Genomic DNA, 20,119 nt, shown 5'->3' on the forward strand with positions numbered 1-20,119 from the left:
AATGATCAGAGCTGCCTGTATTTTTTTTTAAGATTTTTTTTTTTTTTTAAGGGAGAGAGCGTGTACACAAGCAGCAGGAGGGGCAGAGGGAGGGGGAGAGAAACAGACTTCCCACTGAGAATGGAGCCCAATGTGGGGCTCAAACTCGAAATCCTGAGATTGTGACCTGAGCCGAAATCAAGAGTCAGATGCTTAACCCACCAAGTCACCCAGGTGCCCCCAGAGCTGCCTGTATTTTGAATTTTCATTATAATGGAAGTTGGACAGTAGGAATCATAAAGGTATTAAATCTAGGGATAAAGAAATGGGGATCCATAAGGATTTAATTATATGCTTCAGCTAGTAGGATCAGAACCAGACTCTAAGACTTCTCTTGATCTAGTCTGTCAATCTTGGTACTGCGCTAAAACCCTTTTAAACCTTTCTCATTGGTACTCTCTAGCTAACGGAATGAAAACAAATGACGGTAATATATAATATTAATAATATTAAGATTTCACAGGATAACTAGGACAGTTCTGAAAGCTCTGGACACAAGTTGGTGCACAAGTCCTCCTTTGCCCATTCCTGAGTGGTTCAAGTATATTAAGTTATTAATCATCAATTAATCAGAAAATTAATCAGACCATCTCATCCCCACTAGCAAAAGATGGGGTTTCTAAAACCAAAATAACATGTGTTTGAGTAGTGAGGAGAAAAACTTCCACCCATAAAATTACTGGCTGTTCGTCAAAGAGCATCTGGTTTTACTTACTCTGGACGCTATCAGCGATTCTCAATGCCACCTGCACATCGGAATGATCCGGGGGAATTTTTGTGGAAAATATGCCTGGGCCCCACCCCCAGGCATTTGGTTCTGAGAACCACTGCCCTAGCTCACCCCAGGAGACCTCCAATTTTGTCCTGCTGTACCAATGCATTTCTCTATTTAACCAGCAACCTTTACAAACTGAAATCATCAGTTGTGGGGTTAAGAAGGGCCAAAAAGATTATGAAACCCAGACCAATACAGAAGCACCAGTTCCCCAAAAGGCCAAAGAGCAGAGCACGGTGGCTGTGCATGCCACTCAGGGGTCTGAGTCACTCATGAACCTGACTATGGCCACCCGTGGACATTTACAGGAACTTCTACAAAGACTACTTCTCAAATCAAAAGGTGGCCTCAGGGTGATCCCTTATTCCCAATCTTTCGCTTTATACAAGCATCCAGACTGCTCAAATATCCAAGAATCTAGACCATTTGGGTTATTCATCACTGATTTATAGGAAGGAATAGGGAGGCTTTAAGAGGTAGTATTCAGAATTTATGTTGAAGGGCTTGCCTAAAAAAGATGCCTTTAAAAAAAAAAAAAAAAAGCTGTAAGATTAGTGGTTAACTCGCCAACACTTCACCAGAGCATACTACCCAGCTACTGAAGTGAAAAATCAAAGTGAGATTTATTTCCAAAAACGAAGCCCAAAAGACTGCCTTCATAGCTCTAAACCCAGTCACTTACTTTGGGTTTAACTGCAGAAAGGGCTGGAGGTCTAACACCTAAAGAGCTGGAAACAAAGACACATACACTTCCAGGTGTGGATTTTTATTTTCACAAAAAGACAACAATGCCTTCCCACATACAAGTATTTACAAAACCCAACTGATTCACCAAGCTAGAACCTGGGTTTTTTTTTTTTTTTCCAGTTCTCAACATAGTTGGGAACATGGAAACATTAGTACCCACACAATTCCCAGAGATGGAATTTATCCACCAAACAGTGCAGATTACCTAAAAAAGTGCACTTACCTGCACAACTCAGTCTAAAAACCTCAAGTGATACAAACCTCATGGCCAAGGTTTCATGAATCTATTTGGTTTCATACCATGCAAACCCGAACAAGTGTGCTGCTACATTAACCTGAAAATCAGCTCTCATTTTACAGTTAAAAAGGTTCTCAACGCTTTAGCAACTATACAGAATATGAAGGTTTATTTCAAAAAAGAGTACATTTTTTTTAAACCAGGATACACAGATGCACTTAATGTAACAGTACCTTCTGCAAAAATAGGTTACATAATACTCAGAAATGCAAGAACAATCTTATTCTCTAAAAATTAGACAGCAGACTTTTTTTTAAGCTTAGACAGCCTTCAAAATGGAGGCTGAAAATGCTTGGTGACAAGAAGGAACTCTAGAGCCTGACACCACAGAGCTAATGCTGCAAATGAAACTACGACCACACACCTGCAAACTACTCTTTATATTCACACAGCGTTAAACAAAATGGTTTGGATTCCATCTTTTCAAATGTGTTTCGGTGCTGGAAGAAAAAAAGTTGAATGATACACAAAACTAGTAAAAGTTACAACGGAACTATTTAAACATCTTCTCCAAAATTGAGAAAAGCAATCATGTTAAATTTTAAAAAATGAGAAAAAAAGAAAAGTCTGACAGAACTCTCAAGCAAGTCAGAGGTCCTCTTCATAAGTAGTCAAGTAAAGTTTACAGGAGATTTCAATAAATTATCTTGAAACCATGGCAGAGAGCTAATTCTCAGAATCGTCGTGGAGGTCCACCCTTAAAAGGCTTAAATCCGGAGCCACTTCCTCTTGGCATGGAATTACCACTGATTTGTACAATTCTATTAATTGGGGATGCATTACTGAAAAAGGTTTAAAAGAAAAAATTGTCAAGAACAAAAGAATAAATTACAGCTACTACTTATTAAGTGCTTATCATTTACCACGCACGGTTCTTTGTACTTTACTCATATTAAATAAGTTACACTTTTCAATAGTCCTGTGAGGTATGGACCATTACTAACCCCACCTTCCTGATAAAGAAACTGGGATCTGGCGGTTAAGTAACTTGCCCAAGATCACGACTAATAAATGGTGGAACAAGGATTTGAACTTGGGCACTCTCACTTCAAAGTCTCTGCCTCATAGTGAGCCAACTGATGAGATGCACCATGAATGGACTGGAGCAGTGGCTCTGAGTGTGATCCCCAGACCAGCCGCATCAGCATCAACTAGGAATTTGAACCTCTGAACTAGAGGACATCACCACAGAATTGTTTCTGGAGTTCTTTTTTGTTTGTTTGTTTCTGGAGTTCTTTTGGAGGAGGATGGATTTCCTTTTTTTAATATGTTTAACAGCAACATTTTAAAATGTTTACTAATTAATTATTAATTAATTATTGTAATTAATAATTAATGAGCAACACAGGAAAAAAGACCCATCGGAACACCCTACAACCAATTTGGGAGATAAAAACCCATGGTGAAACAGCTTAAGGAGAGGAAGATCAGATGACATAGAGGTCTGAATGCCTGGCTGAGGAAGGCAGGTTAGATCTGTGACCGGAGAGGCAGCTCCCTGGCTTTGGAGCAAGTAATGGTACGACAACACAGTTCTAATAAATAGTTAAATTTTTAAAAGTATGAGTAACAGAGAAGATAAAACACTAATTTGATAAGCTGAAATGAGGAAGATGGCATAGCTATTGCAACTATTTTTCTTAAATGGAACCACATGTAGAAATTTAGGCTAGGAGTGGAGGGAGATAAAAGATGAGGCCCTGTCTAGGGGAACAAGATGCACAGGGGCACTGGCAAATGAAAAGAAACTGGCGGAAACACACGGAACATGAAGGACTGAATCAGGACAGGAATGACTTTGCCTGTAGCCCTGAATTTATGCAGCTGGCAAAGCATTTACATTAAGATCATAAAATAGAGCTAAATAACAAGAGCAGTGTCTCAAGTTCAACTATCTGAAGGAGCAGGCAAAGGAAATCCAAAGGGGCAGAAAGAAAGTCGGATGCCTGAGAAAACGGAGAAGTGTCCTCCCCCACCCCCCGAAAAAGAAAAGCCACAGTGAGCACCAGTGCTTAACCACCAAGGAGACTGAGAGCTGAAAATAAAGGAATACAGATGTCTCCAAAAAAAAGGGCACCGGTAACCTTTGAAACCAAAGAATAAGCGATGAGGCCACACAGGCACAGACACAATAAACACTCAAGTCTGACAGCAGAACCAACCACAGCAAAGCAGTAAGTCGGATCAGGAAGCCCGCCCCCTCTTCTAAGACAGGGGAATGGGAAAGACAGAAGGGCACAGAGGAGAGGGAGAGAACAAAGACTTGCCGGCTGAGGGGCCACGATGGATGTTGGTGCACAGTGAAGATAAAGCTCGCCTCTGAGAATACGAACAGGCTTTGGGTTAAATATCCAACAGTTTTGCTAGAGCTATTGGAGAAGGAAGGGAGCAGAATGTACTTTCTGTCTCCTCTTCCATTCGAAGACTGTAGTAGTGCCAAGTAGTGAACAAGATGATGGTTCCGACGTGAAGTTAGTGCTCTCCATCTACTAGATTCTGATGCACACACATCCCTGTATCTCAATCCCTATGGCAGAATGCCAATCGATGAACTTACAGTGAAGAATATCAACTAACAAATTAACATCCGCTGCCCTGCATATAATCTCTGGGAGATCTGGGGTTAATATGGGGAAATGTGTAGGAAGAGGTAGGGCTGTTACTAGTTGCGATTTAATCTCTCAGAAACTATACTGCCCTTTAAAGGAGGATAAAGGTTTGGATAAATGGTTGCAGTAAAGTCTTAACTGAGTACTTACCTCGTGTGTTGGGTTATCATGCCTGCTCCTGTCCGGCCATCACCCATTCGCCTTGCATCATGATAGCCGGGCCCTTGAGAAGGTGGACCATGCCACTCTTTCCTTGGTCCACTTGTGTCCCGTCCATGGCGTTCAACCACATGTCGTTCCTCAGGGTAGTGCTAAAGAATTACATATTAAAAGTAAAGTCGAGGGGCGCCTGGGTGGCTCAGTGTGTTAAAGCCTCCGCCTTCGGCTCAGGTCATGATCCCAGGGTCCTGGGATCGAGCCCCGCATCGGGCTCTCTGCTCAGCAGAGAGTCTGCTTCCTCCTATCTCTCTCTGCCTGCTTCTCTGCCTACTTGTGATCTCTGTCAAATAAATAAATAAAATCTTTAAAAAAAAAAAAAAAAAGTAAAGTCGAGGGGCGCCTGGGTGGCTCAGCTGGTTAAAGCCTCTGCCTTCAGCTCAGGTCGTGATCCTAGGGTGCTGGGATCGAGCCCCACATCGGGCTCTCTGCTCGGCAGGGAGCCTGCTTCCCCACCCCACCCCCACTCTTTCTCTGCCTGCCTCTCTGCCTTCTTGTGATCTCTGTCAAATGAATAAATAAAATCTTTAAACAAACAAAAAAAGTAAAGTCTATGAGGATTGCGAGGGGGAGGTGGGTAGGGAGAGGGTGGTAGGGTTATGGACACTGGGGAGGGTATGTGCTATGGTGAGTGCTGTGAAGTGTGTAAGCCTGACGATTCACAGACCTGTACTCCTGGGGCTAATAATACATTATATGTTAATTAAAAAAAAAAGTAGTCACAACACCTGCAGCCTCATGGCGACTCACTTATGCCGGTGTGCTCTTAATGTCCGAAACACACCAGTAAGGTGTTTGAGAAGAAAAGAAGGTTGAATAATACCAGAGCACTTGGAAAGCATTTCCACCTGTCTGGTACTGAGAAGCTGCTCAGGCTTCAGGGTAGGGTATGAGAGCAATGTAATTTCTATTTCCATACCTTTCAGTATGCACGTACTTTCTGACTTTTGAGTATTTCTAGATCTATGTGTGTACAGTGCCTGGATCGACAGATACGTGAGAAGGTAAAACAGTAAGACAAATGAGGGTAAATGTAAGGTCGACATGCAAACAGCACAGACATGGGAGTTGTCCTATTTCACAGAGGACTCATTACTGCTATGACTCCCACAAGGTCTTACATACATGACTACGAAAAAGAGTAATGAACGTAAGGAAACAAAAGCCACAGAACTAAGGATCCAAGGAGAGCAGACTAAGTGATGATACTTAGTCTACGGAAAAGAAAGCTGAAGGTACTCTACAGAGAGATGATACTGGCAAAACAAAAAACAGCATTTTCAAGGGAGGAACAGGATCTCCTCCTCAGGACACCTCTTCTTTTTTTTTTTTTTTTTTTTTTTTTAAAGATTTTATTTATTTATTTGACAGAGATCACAAGCAGGCAGAGAGGCAGGCAGAGAGAGAGGAGGAAGCAGGCTCCCTGCTGAGCAGAGAGCCCGATGCGGGGCTCGATCCCAGGACTCTGAGATCATGACCTGAGCCGAAGGCAGCGGCTTAACCCACTGAGCCACCCAGGCGCTCCAGGACACCTCTTCTAAATGGACATCGGAATGCAGAGGCCAATCTATGAGTTTTTGCCCCAACTAAGGCAGAATGTCTGCATTACAAACCCTGTCTTAAAAGTTCTGCTCAGGATAAAGAGCTCAATGAACTAAATGATCTACTGATAATATCTACTAACTCTCGGGGCACCTGGGTGGCTCAGTGGGTTGAGCCTCGGCCTTCGGCTCGTGTCATGGTCCCAGGGTCCTGGGATGGAGCCCCACATCAGGCTCTCTGCTCAGTGGGGAGCCTGCTACCCTTCTCTCTCTGCCTGCCTCTCTGCCTACTTGTGATCTGTCTGTCAAATAAATAAATAAAATCTTAAAAAAAAAAATATACTAACTTTCTACTTATTAGAAATAGGAAAGCTGATAATGCCTTCAGGCCCAATTCTGTTTCATGAATGCTCCAGATGAAATGGAAAATGTATAGTGGTATTAGCTAGTATGCCAAGGGATTAAAAAAAATCTTCCAGGGGCGCCTGGGTGGCTCAGTGGGTTAAGCCGCTGCCTTCGGCTCAGGTCATGATCTCAGGGTCCTGGGATCGAGCCCCGCATCGGGCTCTCTGCTCAGCAGGAAGCCTGCTTCCCTCTCTCTCTCTCTGCCTGCCTCTCTGTCTACTTGTGATCTCTCTCTGTCAAATAAATAAAATCTTAAAAAAAAAAAAAATCTTCCAGTAAAAAAATATTGCTATAAAATCTAATAGGTATTTAAACACAAGACAAAGCATTAGAGTACCATCAGGTTGGAGGATGGACACACACACAAACCACAAACACACTTCAGAATTCTTTGTTGTATATAATTTAAAAAGATATTCCATTTATGCCACTGTCAACTAATATGCCAGTGTTTCATCACCAGAATGCTTTCAGATTAGGTAAAAAAAGGTTTTGGCTCATCTGAGTTGCTAAGAGATGAAGATACTTCATTAACTTACAAAATATTCAAGTCAATAAAGTGTCAGAAGAATAAAAAGCAATTAAAAAATATGAACTATTCCACTCACCTACCTTTAGAATTAGAAGAACAAAAAAAAAAAAGAGACAAAAATTTTATCTCAGTTCTACATTCTAAGCTACTTAATGAACTAGGAGAGTATTTATTTATTTATTAATTTTTAAAGATTTTATTTATTTGACAGAGAGAGATCACAAGTAGTCAAAGAGGCAGGCAGAGAGAGAAAGAGAGAGGGAAGCAGGCTCCCCGCTGAGCAGAGCTCAATGCGGGACTCGATCCCAGGACCCTGAGATCATGACCCAAGCTGAAGGCAGAGGCTTAACCCACTGAGCCACCCAGGCGCCCCTAAAAGCCTCAATTTCTTAAAAGGAAATAAAACCGGGACGCCTGGGTGGCTCAGTTGGTTGGACGACTGCCTTCGGCTCAGGTCATGATCCTGGAGTCCCGGGATCGAGTCCCGCATCGGGCTCCCAGCTCCACGGGGAGTCTGCTTCTCTCTCTGACCTTCTCCTAGCTCATGCTCTCTCTCACTGTCTCTCTCTCAAATAAATAATAAATAAAATCTTTAAAAAAAAAAGGAAATAAAACCTTCATCTCTAAGAAGGCTCATCTACAAAATTTAACAATGCTCAAATTTGAGCAGGAATTTTAAGAAAAATGGCATAAGAATTTCAGGGCTAACATCCTACTTCTTTGGACTATTAATGTTCAATTATTGACAGTAAAAATATGAAAAATATGAAGAGCTTTTTTAAGAAGCTCGTCTCCCAATCGTTCTATTCTAACTAATGTAGACCATCAAAATGGTAAATCCCGGGAATTTATTCCTGAAGAGGTGACAATACATCCTTAAGCATTTACCTGTGTTCCACTTCCTCGGTCCGTGATCACGCCCCTGTCTCCCTCTCTGTTTCCGTAGCCCGACGCATTACTGCGATTGCCAGGGGGAGCGCCCCTCACACTGTGTCCTGATACTTCCCTCCCAGATCGTTCCGGCCTTTCAACTCTGTTAAATAAAACCCGAAGACATCTTCGATCAAAACTCTATTACACCATTTTTTCCTTGAACACAAATATGTTCTATGCCACCGGCTGGGCCCTGGCAACTAAACAGATACCTTGTTTCCCGTTTGTCGGCGGACATGCCGCCGTCGCTTTTCCAGGTGGCTGGTCTGGATGGATTCGGCCCTGCTTCTCGAGGATGTCTAGGGTGAGTGATATCAGGCCTGTCATGGATGATCACGGTTCTCCTCTCGTCTCGTTCTCCCCGGACTTCTCGCCTGTCCGTTTCCCTAAGTTCATTTCTTGGTGGTGGAGGCTCATTTCTTCTGGAATCACTGAAATTTTTGGGATACCTTTCAAAACCCGGATCTTCTCTTCGTGCAGTAGGACGTGTTTTTTTCCCTTCACTTTGACCAACAAAGCGTTCTCGCCTATTGATTATCCAAAACAAAGAACAAAGGTCTGAGATGTACTTACTTGGCCTTATTCTTTTTTTTTTTTTAATAAATCACAATTTTTTTTTTTAAAGATTTTATTTATTTGACAGAGACCACAAGAAGGCAGAGAGGCAGGCAGAGAGAGAGGAGGAAGCAGGCTCCCTGCCGAGCAGAGAGCCCGATGCGGGGCTCGATCCCAGGACCTGGAGATCATGACCCAAGCCAAAGGCAGTGGCCCAACCCACTAAGCCACCCAGGCGCCCCACAATTTTTTTTTTAAAGATTTTATTTATTTGACAGAGATCACAAGTAAGCAGAGAGGCAGGCAGAGAGAGAGGAAGGGAAGCAGGTTCCCTGCTGAGCAGAGAGCCTGATGCGGGGGCTTGATCCCAGGACCCTGGGATCATGACCTGAGCCAAAGGCAAAGGCTTTATCCCACTGAGCCACCCAGGCGCCCCACTTGGCCTTATTCTTTTTTTTTTTAATATTTTTTATTTATTTATTTGACAGACAGAGATCACAAGTAGGCAGAGAGGCAGGCAGAGAGAGAGAGAGAGAGAGGAGGAAGCAGGCTCCCTGCCGAGCAGAGAGCCCGATGTGGGGCTCGATCCCAGGACCCTGGGATCATGACCTGAGCCGAAGGCAGAGGCTTTAACCCACTGAGCCACCCAGGTGCCCCCCACTTGGCCTTATTCTTAATTGTACTTGGATAACTTAGAAAAATCACAGCTTCTTTAAAAATTAACTTAAGGCAAAGCCACCAGAAAAGCCACAACTGTTGATTATAATAACTTATATTCTAAATGCCTGGTATGGAGATTGTTGTTTAGCATCTGGGAGGAAATAACATCAAACACTCAAGTGACTACCAGCCTGAATGAAGGAGGTTCTAGTGTTCTCAACAGCTGAGGCGCATCCCAAGCTAACAGCTAACAGTATTCCCACCTAGTTTTAAACAATGTTAAGAGGATAAAGCCAATCAACTTATCTTTGTTATGGTGGCCTATCAAACTAAATTTTTTTTCAAGGTTTATTTATTTAAGCAATCTCTTATAACCTGACATGGGGCTCAAACTCATGACCTCAAACTAATTTTGAAAACTGAAATCATATTTACATTAATAACAAAAACCAAACATAGGATTTGTTCTGAACACTCAGATCTGACCTGTGGTACTTAAGATTTTTTTTTTTTTAAGATTTTATTTATTTATTTGACAGAGAGAAAGAGATCACAAGTAGGCAGAGAGGCAGGCAGAGTTGTGGGGTGGGGAGCAGGTTCCCCGCCGAGCAGAGAGCCTGATTCAGGCCTCAATCCCAGGACTCTGAGATCATAACCTGAGCCGAAAGCAGAGGCTTAACCCACTCAGCCACCCAGGTGCCCAGTACTTAAGATTTTAATAGAGAACCAAAGTTACCATTAGCAAGGCTCACACGCCAAATACAACAAATTTTTTTTTCTTTTTCTTTTTTTTAAAGATCTTATTTATTTGAGAGCGAGCAAGTAAGAGAGTACATGAGCTTGGGAAGAGGCAGATAGGCAAGGGAGAAACAGACTCCCCACTGAGCAAGGAGGAGCCCAAAATGGGGCTCAATCCCAGGACCCTGGGATCAAGACCTGAGCCAAAGGCAGATGTTTAACCTACTGAGCCACCCAGGACCCCCCAAATATAGTAACTTTCAAGATATCTATATACCTTTCAAAAGATGAAGACTGTACTGCTGAACTCTCAGGAAACCTGCCCCTCTCTCGGTGATCAAAGTCATTAAATCTGTTTTGCTGGCGAGAATAGTCAGATCCATGGCTGAATCGTGCATCTGTATCTAGAGACAACTTTTTACTCTCGCTCCAGTAAGGATCATCCCGCCTTGAAGAGAAATATTTGCTCATTTATATAAATTAGTTTAATAATAATTCAATAACACTAACTTGGAGTCATACATACCACACACTAGGAACTGTGGATACAGAGGGCTAATAAACTCAAGACACAAAACATTTTGTTACGAGAACAAACTAGCAAAGAATTAACTATCAGATGGCACAGTCATGTAATGTTAGAGGAATTTCACAGGAGAGAAAACAGGTGAAAAATGGTCTGTTTTAAAATTTGTAAATGGAAAAGACAGATACCATTTTATAATAAAATTCTAACCAATAGTACAAAACTTTTTTCAGTCACACTTAACTTCGGGAAGGTTAGATAGGTAAGTCCCAAGCAGAATTCATTCATTCCATGTATTTCTCACCACAATCAATTAAATCTCACAGAACTTATATGAAGAAAATTCAATGACTGCATTTGGGAATCTATTAAGCAGCATGAACACAAACACACAATGCAATCCTTCCCAGTTTGCAACTTCCAAATTTATCTGCACTACCCTCTGAGAATCCTCAAAATGGGTCTGAGTGTGAGAACCATCACTGAAGCCTATGGCAGTGATGTATTTCCAGTCATAATGGAAAAACATTTGGCAATAGGAAGGGAAAGGGGAAAGGGGCAGACTCTTCCCACTTGACAAGCACTGGATCCACTCCCATCCCTACTGATCATGACCTTTTATTCCAGGGACGGACGGCTGCCTGTACCTGCTACTCCTCCAATCAGCTTTAAATCAGTTTGAAAGGCCTAAGATAGCACGCGCTGTTAAAGAAGAAAGCAGGCAACTACCTATGATCTACATCACGTGGGCGTTTCAAAGAATTCCTTTTCTCTTGTTCATAACGAAGCTGCTGCTGTTGCCTTCTCAGCTCCTCTCGTTCTCGAGCAATACGTTCGGCTTCCTTACGACGTTCCTTCAGACAACACAGAAGGAAGAACCAACCAATGCAAAATGAAAACATAAGGTAAGTACATGCGCAACCTTGTTTGCATCCTGTCATTAAGAAACCATCAAAGGCAAGCACCGGGCAAAACACACACCTGGGACAAATACGTAAACGAAATTGACTTCAGAAATCAGTAATCTAGGCTATGGCTAGTGTTCTACAACATTAAAAATAACGGAAATTGGGTGGTGGAAGCTGGCAGGTAATGGGGAAGGTCAGATTTAGTTTCATCATTTGACTGAAACAAAAGCACCTGAAGGGAATTAGATATAAAGTTCTTAAAACCCTGGATACAGTTCTGCAAAGAGAGGCATTATTTCCTTCCAGCCTTGGGAAATCATTCCCACTCTACAATGTAAGGAAATAAGTTATTATTTGCGGAGACTGGGATAGTGACAGAGCCTGGATTACAACTACTCTGGACTCATAGTCCTATGCTCAGACTATTAGGCTGCCATGATTGCAGAGCTTGGGTTATTACCAATTGGCTCAAACAAAGTCACAACTAAATGTATTGTGAACTAGCACCTAAGTGATTGTTATCTTTCAGGGACACTTAATAAATGCTCATTAACTGAGCTCATTCTACAGAAGCTTTACAACAAGTAAAGCAAATTTTAGGGCAAAAATCACAGGGTTTGAAAAAGGTCAGTTATTTAAGATGAAAAGATTTTCTGACTGCACCTGTTCAATACGAATGCGTTCCCTTTCCAAGCGTTCGCGTTCCATTCTCTCTCTCTCTAGTTTTTGCCTTTCAATTTCTAGGCGCTCTCTCTCTCTCTGTAAGCGTTCCCGTTCTTCCCGTTCACGAATTATTCTAATGCGTTCTCGCTCTCGACGCTCTCTTTCTGCAATCTCTCTTCGTCTAACAAAAATCAGTATTTAGAAATACTTAAATTATGCTAGCACTGTGTGAAAGAGAATAGCTTTTGAGTTTGAATTTTTCCTTGAGGTTGGCAATTTTAAACTTCAACTCAACCTAAGTAGTTTTAATGTAATTGGAAAGAGAACTCAAAATAAAACTTTAAACAGATTCCAATGCTGTCACTTATTTATTAAGACTGTCAACTGAGCAGCTGAATTTTATAGAGTAGTTGCCTCTTAGAGGATTCCTGTTTAAATAAAAATCCCATAATAGCCCATTAGCGAATCCACATTTTAAAAAGGAGATATTCTACATATATCAATTTCCAAAACTACAACTTCTACTGTTTTTGAGAGGAAAATTTCCAGTATCTAGTATATGGTCTACCTCCTTAAACAAGGTGTACCTTATTTTGATGAGTTGGGATCATACCCGTCAACATGAATTATAGCAAATGCTACATATAATAAAGCGTCTTTGCTTGAAGGGCTTTCTTAGTGTTCACTGGCCCATGCTTCTTTGAGTCAGGAGGCAGTTCAAATGTTTGCTGAACTCAATGAAGTTACTGTATTGGGACTAGAAGTCACGTTTTTGTCATCCCCTCACTCTAGGGCTCTCCATGTACTCTACCAGCATGTCTTCTTCTAGTAACCCAGTGGTTCTCAGCGGCTCAGTGCTGCACCCACGGAAATCTGAGGGGCATTTTATCACAAACGACCAAGGGGGCTGTTAGCAGCATTTAGGCAGTGGGGAACCAAAGATCCTAAGTATCTTTTGAAGCATGTAAAAATCAGAATAGTTCTACACAACAAAAACTGTCCAACAATTATACCTTTCAAATGCCATAATGGACATTCATGTCATTAAAACAAAACAAAACAAAATCACCTTAAAAAAAATTGTAGCCTAAAACTTGACTCGTTTTTAATAAATGCTAGGTTGGTTTATTTGCTTTGGCATGGTTTTTATATAAAAACTAAAATTTCAAGAAATACAACTCCATGTAAATTAAAGGAAAAATACTTTAAGACCTTCACCAAGAGCTGTTCACAATTTCAGAAATCAGGTAGTAATGTCAACACCACTCCTGGTATTTGACTTACCAAAATGACACACCAATATCAGTCTGCATTTGTAGCTGTCACATTTTCATTGAGTCTAAAGAGGGTTGTAAACATCTGACTACTTCATTAGGTCTTCTAGAGAGTCGTGCCTAAACATTCATATCTGGAATATATGCTTCATTATAATTTGCTTTTATTTCTTCTTTAGGTTAGAATTAAGGCATTATATTGTTTTTTTGGAAATTATTTATAAAGGCATATTATGCATTTGTAGGCCTATTATGCATCAATTACTTTTCAGCAGAGTGAAGAGGATGCTGCGGCTTTTTTTTTTTTTTTTTTTTTTTTTTAATATAAAAGGGGTGCTTCTCTGACAGACCTGAGAATCACTGCTCTGGTAGATCCTACTCTCTCATCCTAACTTATCATATAAAGAGGAATCTCAGCATACTGGGACTTCACCAAAAAAAAAAAGAGAAAAAAAAATGGGTTCTGAGTAACACCAGGATTATTTCCTTCTAATAAAGTATGTGGCAATCATAGTACTATTTAAGCTGTCAAATGTGTCTGGTTGTTCCTAACACTCCTGTGAATGAACAGACGAAATCCCATGTGATAACCTATCAATGAGATAGGTTAATATTTGGAAATTTATATTAAAAAACACTTTCACAAGAATATTTTAAGTGGCATCCAAAAACTGATACAGGAAAGCAATGGTGGCATTTGTGGTGAACTGCTGAGATACTGCCACTAACAATGAAGTGTTTGTCTCAGTTTGTTTTAAAGAGAATGCTTGCTTTGAGATAGAGCCTGAACACAATAAGGTTCAGAAGGCGAATCTTCCTTCACTTGGGCTCTAATCCAAAGTACAATCAATTTTTCCTAAAATGTCAACATGCTACTTTGAACACTGTAGCTTATACTATCTTATCTCAACATCATTTTTTTCTGTAAAGTCATGTTTTTCATGGCGGCAGCTTTGGAGTAGAGGAAAGAGCATTGGACTTGGAGTCAGAAGACTTGGGTCTGAGTCCCGACTCTGCCACTCATTAGCCATGTGGCATTGGAAGAGTCATTTAGCCTCTCCGGGCCTCCATTTTTTCAATTATATAATGGGCACACCTAATCTTAAAGAACAGTTGAGACAGAAGTAACAGCTGGAAAGGTAATTTGTAAATTGTAAAATGCTATACAAACTTAAGAAATCATTAGGTTTTACTGCACTTAAAAGTGGCCAATAGCTTTCTGTGGGAATACAATTTCTAGAAATCTGGTTTGTAACTAGCATTAAATTTGTACCTATAGTTAAAGACAGATATAAAATAGACTCTTTTCCTACCTTCGAAGTTCCATTGCTCGTCGCAATCTCTCAAAGCGAACTAAATGCTCTCTTAGTCTTTGTTCCTTCATCTTTTCAAAAGGTAAGATGTCTTTCCTTCTATAGTCTTTGTCCCTTTTTTTATCTAGGCTAGCTCTCTCCTTTTCCTTGCTCCTTCCATGAATCTACAGAAAAAAAAAAAAGTTATAACAGGACTAGAAGTTAAAATAATTTGGGGTTTTGGTTTTCAAGTTAGGCTGGTCATTTAAAAAAGCTTAAATGAGCAATGATATTCCATTTCTCTTAGATTTTCAAGCGCAGAAGTATGCAAAAAATGGTTACAGAGATACTAAATTATCTTCTTTTGCAAACAGGGAAAATAATCTACAGCATCTCTCCCAGAGACTTACTTTCTCATATCTTCCTCTTCTTGATGGCCTACAATGATCTCCTTTAGTTTGGTCTAGTATTACCATATGTCCTGGACTCTTGGAACCTAAGAGGAAAAAAAAAGTAGATAAACAAATGCCTAAAAAACATTTCATTAAAAAAGACAATAAATGTAATGTAAAAATGCTGAATTCTTACATAGCCAGATATTCACAAACCAGTGCAAGAAATTTTAAAAAAGAACCTACTAACTCTATCAGAATGTAATTTGTCCGGTTTTTAAAAATAACTCAACCCACAAACATAGATACTTTCTGCGATACCAAAAGATCCCAACTCAGTTACACAGCTACAAATCAGTGACCGTTTACTGCCAGCCCGGGTCTCCAGCAAAGGGGCTCAGCTGAAAAGAACACATCTGTTTCCCAAGGGTAGAAAAGAAGACAACTAGTGCTACTGGACCTCCTTTTCTACCACACTGACATCTAACAACAAAACGTAAGTATTTCTCTGGACTGCAATCTCAGGTCTTCCCTTCCACTGTAAAAATGAAGTTGTAGAAAGCATTAGAAAGGGACTGAGAAGAAAGATACATAGCATACTTATTCGCTTCTTTTCTTCACTTTTTTTAATCGATTCTGAAGTTTGGCCACTTGATCCATTATCATTCTTCTCGTCTTTACCTTCTATTTTCTTAGGCTCCTTGCCTTCTTTTTTTTCACACTTCTCAGACGACCTTTTCTCTTCTTTTTTGACAGAGGCTTGTGTCCTGACCATACCACCCAAGAAAACAACACAGTGAGAACCACTTCATCAATTTCCCAGAAAAGTCTACATGCTTATCAAAAAAATAAATCCTTACTTGCTACTTCTATCACTCATATTTTTTTTGTCTCCAGAACCTCTTGAACTACTCTTTTCATCATTTTCTTTCTTCAGTTCTTTCTTAGAAGGATCACCTTTAACCTGAAGGTTTAAATAGGAAACAAAACAAAAAGTTACATTGATGATCATAAACAGTATGCTGCTAGGAGAAAATCTGGAAAGCATGGAAGTAAAAAAAATAAAAATACTTAAAAATTATACCGAATTGTACTCCCTGCTGGTATAACCTCTTGAAATTGAGCATTAGTGGCCCTCAAAGTAACCTCTCTCTTATACGCATTTAGGCAAGCTTACTTTTTCAACAGAAATCAGCTGTCCGTGCAGCTCAGTGCGATGAAGATGGGCAATACATCTGGACACCTCTGTGCTTGAAGACATAGTTACAATGCCGTAGCACTTTGCCCCAGGACTTCGAGCATTTGTAACTACCTTTGCACTCAGAACCTACAAGATAAGGTAACACTTTACAAAGTTTTACAACTACATACATTCTGAAAAGATCAAACTCCAGAAGACTATTCAAATAAAATGATTACTCAGGAGACAGAAATTCATGATGAAGGATAAATTTAGGATATATATTATTCTGTTTCATATTCTTGTGATCACTATCTACTTTGCTTTTACGTATGTAGTAAATATTCAGGGGAACAATTTAAACTGTCAAAAAGCAATTTAACCTAATTTTTTTCTTATTTTTTCAAATAGACAGCCAAAACAGTTAGTCACGTCAATGAAATAATGGCACAATTAATGAAAGAAAAGAAATAATATTCTCAGTTAGATCTGAGCCAAACTTCCCCTATCATAAGCCCATTCTGAATCTCTCAAAGGGAAGGAAAAAAAAAGGGCAACTTTCTAGAAAGTTTCTAAATGATTGTTAACAATTTTCTATAACAAGTAACTATAAATTTCAAAAAATGAATAAAGAATTATCCATATATAAAAGCAGTCTTTAAAAACACTCCCTACAAAAATATACTCTAAAGAGACACACTTTCCAGTTTGTGCTTTTAAGATTTATACCAATATCAAAGTGACAAATAATTTAAATTCTATAAAATAGTTGAGAGAGACAAGGGATGGGTGAGTAAGAAGAAAAGTGAGAGAATGATTTAGTGCTGAACAAAGAGAAAGACAGACATACTGCCATGAAGAGGTAAAGAGGGAATTTAGGAGGCTGTGTGGTATGAATGGCTGGAAACTATCTGCTTTTACCTCAACTCTGGGAAAGGCAGACTTGCCCCAACAGCAACTTGATTTTTAAGCCCAAGGTCTTGTTATAAAGTGCATGGTGTCCTGTGTATAGTTTTAGTCCCAGGAAATGCCAGCATTAAAATAATGGTTTTGGATTTCTAATAATAAATCACCAGCGCTGACCATGCAACTACAATTCTCAGTGTTCTGTACCTGACACCTACAAGAATCCTTAACACTCAGGCAACTCTTTATATTAGAAGAAGAAGGAAAAAAAAAAAAAAAAGACTCCTAAAATCAACAGGATAGATTTTTAAAATATTCATTAATGGTCATTTATCAATACTGGTCATTAATTTAATAGGTATTCCAAAGCCCACTGTGTGTACACAAAGTATAGCAGATAAAGTTTCTGCTATCAAAGAGCTTAACACTAGAGTAGATTACATATGATGTATAATGAAAACCAAAAATAAACAGTAGAAAGCAGGGAGTTCCATAAGAGAGACAGATCAACTACAATGCAATTCAAAAACTATTAACTATTATTTTATTCATTTAATTATTTACTATTCTTCTCTATTAGGTCTTTCCCTTATATGCCAGGGAAACCTTTCCTGATGAACCAACTATAGTAAACCCTCCCCTTTTTGCTCTCCTAGCAACTCTTTCCATCATAGCATGTATCACAACTTCCAATTAAGTATATTTTTACCAGTTTTACATTTTTCTCCACTACTGTATTAGAATCTGTATGATGACAGGGACGTTAGTTCCCACCCGACCCCCAAACTCTATATCCCATTGTCTAATACTAGTCTACCTATATTTTCCAAATGACCAGATCAGCCTCAGATACTCTAGTTTCTAGAGAAATCATGATGTATGTGAAAAACAAAATGCAGTCCTTCACTGAAATGGGCTCAAAATACAAGCTTTTAATAAAAAGAGCCCCAGGGCTCTGGGTGAGATTTTATGACAAAATTCACCAGTACCACAGAACTCAATAATTATGTCTATACCAGTCCTGAGAAAAACAAGAAATTGGAAGGTTTTATATAATACCGTTTTGCATATAATCCCCATTTCAAATGGAGATACTAGAAAGACAGATAAAAAGTGTACCTTTCCATATTTGCCAAAGAGGTTCTTCAAGTCAGCAGCTTTGGTATTAGAAGAAAGTCCACTAACCCAGATATTTTTAGTTGAGCTTCCACTGCTACCACTAGTACTACTTGTACTTCCTAGAATAGATTTAATATCAGACATTTTAGCGTCTTAATTGGAAATTCTATTTTTAAACAAAATTATTAGGTCCATATGCTTTCAAAATTATAAAACCCTCTTTTAATTTAGTTAAATTATGATAGTACAACCTTGCTGTATCAAAAGCCTATGAATTTGCTATTATTAAAATCAAACACAACAGATAATACAGCTAGTGAAGAAACAAGTCTGAACATCTGTATACTTCCTAGTGCATGAGTTTCACATCAAAATGGGTAAACCATGAACTACAGGTCCTGGCCTTTCACTGCTAAGTTTAATCATTTAGACTCTACCGCTGCACTGAATACAAACAACCAGAAAGCAGTCATCAAAAAACTTACAGACTGCTGAATTACCCACATCTGCTCTGGGCTTTAGATCCTGAGAAACTGGGAGTGTAAGAGGGAACAGTCAAAGCAAGGGATAAAGTATTCCCAAGAATTTAAACGTTTAATAACAAAGACTAACCAAAAGCTCAACTTCATTATCTAGCAGAGAAAGACTAAAAATGAAATTATATGCAGCTAGTTAACTCTGGATTTAATAAGAAACAATTTTCTAAAACAAATTAATTATAAGAATAAAATCAGAAACCTCAAAATCCTTTAGAATAGGTAAGTATAATGTTATGTAAATCATTTTTGTACTACTTCCATACACAAATTATGGTTTCATAATAGAGATGCCATTTCTTAGAATACAGGCCTACTCAGTCACCCTCCAAAGCTTTTCCTCAAACATGCTATTCTAAAAGGGGAGCTTTCATTCATTTGACTTTCCTTGGAAAACAATTCTTACTCCACTTTAACAGTATGTAATAATTAAAAGTAACAATTTTTATAACTTCAGGTTATTATATGTACAAAAAGTAAAAAATTTCAATGCTTTAGAATATTACATGCCATAAGTTTTAGTTGAAAAATTACTGTCAGTGTAGACTTATAAGAGGAGACAACACACAGCTGACTCAAATATTTTAAATATTAATGGTTGCTGCATTCCTACTCTTACAAAACGCATTTATCAAAGGATCGATGCTAATAAGAAGTGCATGTATCTTTTTTATACTACCAATAACATTTAGGCCCAGGTATTTCTCTTACAGAAAAAAATTTTTAGTTAATAGAAAAAAGTTACCATTTAACCAAGACTACTAAGTGTGTAAATTTACAGGGTAACACTTAATAAAGTTATTATATTTTGTCCATTAACCAAAACTCTAAGGGATATAAGAATTGCAATTAATTGTCAATTAGTCAATCAATCACTAAGATTTCCAACTATAAAAACATACCAACAAAGTAACACTAAATGAACCACAAAACAGATTAACATTCGCTAAAGAAGCATTTTAGGACTTTGCAGTACCTGAATGGTGTTCTTTTCCCTTAAAATGCTTTCTTTAGAAAACAAGAAATGTTTTTCAAGTAGATGGCATACGTACAAGAGGAGCCTATAGTGCGCAGCCGTGAAATAACCAGACATCCCAATATCAGATATTGCATCTTTAAGCTTACAAGAACGTCAAATAAAACTAACTTCCAACACAAGACTCCCATCAACCCAAAATAAGTCAAATTAAGAAATAGATCTTCAAGAATCAAAATAATATATACTGGCTACGTTATTAGAAGTGTGCCCTGGTTTAAACAATGAAAAAAAGCAAA

General features: G+C 39.1%; 1 protein-coding gene across 12 annotated transcripts in view; it reads right to left on the bottom strand.

The window, feature by feature from the left end:
• Positions 1-1,564: 1,564 nt before the first annotated feature.
• SLTM (SAFB like transcription modulator) overlaps positions 1,565-20,119 on the bottom strand; it is a 46,549-nt gene continuing 27,994 nt past the window's right edge. For 11 of the 12 annotated variants that reach the window (XM_047736169.1, XM_047736167.1, XM_047736179.1 and 8 more), the window contains 13 exons: positions 18,309-18,427; positions 16,281-16,430; positions 15,964-16,067; positions 15,704-15,870; positions 15,122-15,207; positions 14,733-14,896; positions 12,146-12,326; positions 11,304-11,428; positions 10,326-10,496; positions 8,308-8,622; positions 8,051-8,195; positions 4,619-4,779; positions 1,565-2,641 (listed from right to left, as the gene is read on the bottom strand). In XM_047736169.1, coding sequence (XP_047592125.1) covers positions 2,533-2,641; positions 4,619-4,779; positions 8,051-8,195; positions 8,308-8,622; positions 10,326-10,496; positions 11,304-11,428; positions 12,146-12,326; positions 14,733-14,896; positions 15,122-15,207; positions 15,704-15,870; positions 15,964-16,067; positions 16,281-16,430; positions 18,309-18,427 — 1,997 coding nt within the window. In that variant the 3' untranslated portion in view covers positions 1,565-2,532. The remainder of the gene's footprint in view (positions 2,642-4,618; positions 4,780-8,050; positions 8,196-8,307; positions 8,623-10,325; positions 10,497-11,303; positions 11,429-12,145; positions 12,327-14,732; positions 14,897-15,121; positions 15,208-15,703; positions 15,871-15,963; positions 16,068-16,280; positions 16,431-18,308; positions 18,428-20,119) is intronic. The other variant, XM_047736171.1, reaches the window with a different exon arrangement.

This window comes from Lutra lutra, chromosome 7, assembly GCF_902655055.1.
Source record: "Lutra lutra chromosome 7, mLutLut1.2, whole genome shotgun sequence".
NCBI classification, from domain to species: domain Eukaryota; kingdom Metazoa; phylum Chordata; class Mammalia; order Carnivora; family Mustelidae; genus Lutra; species Lutra lutra.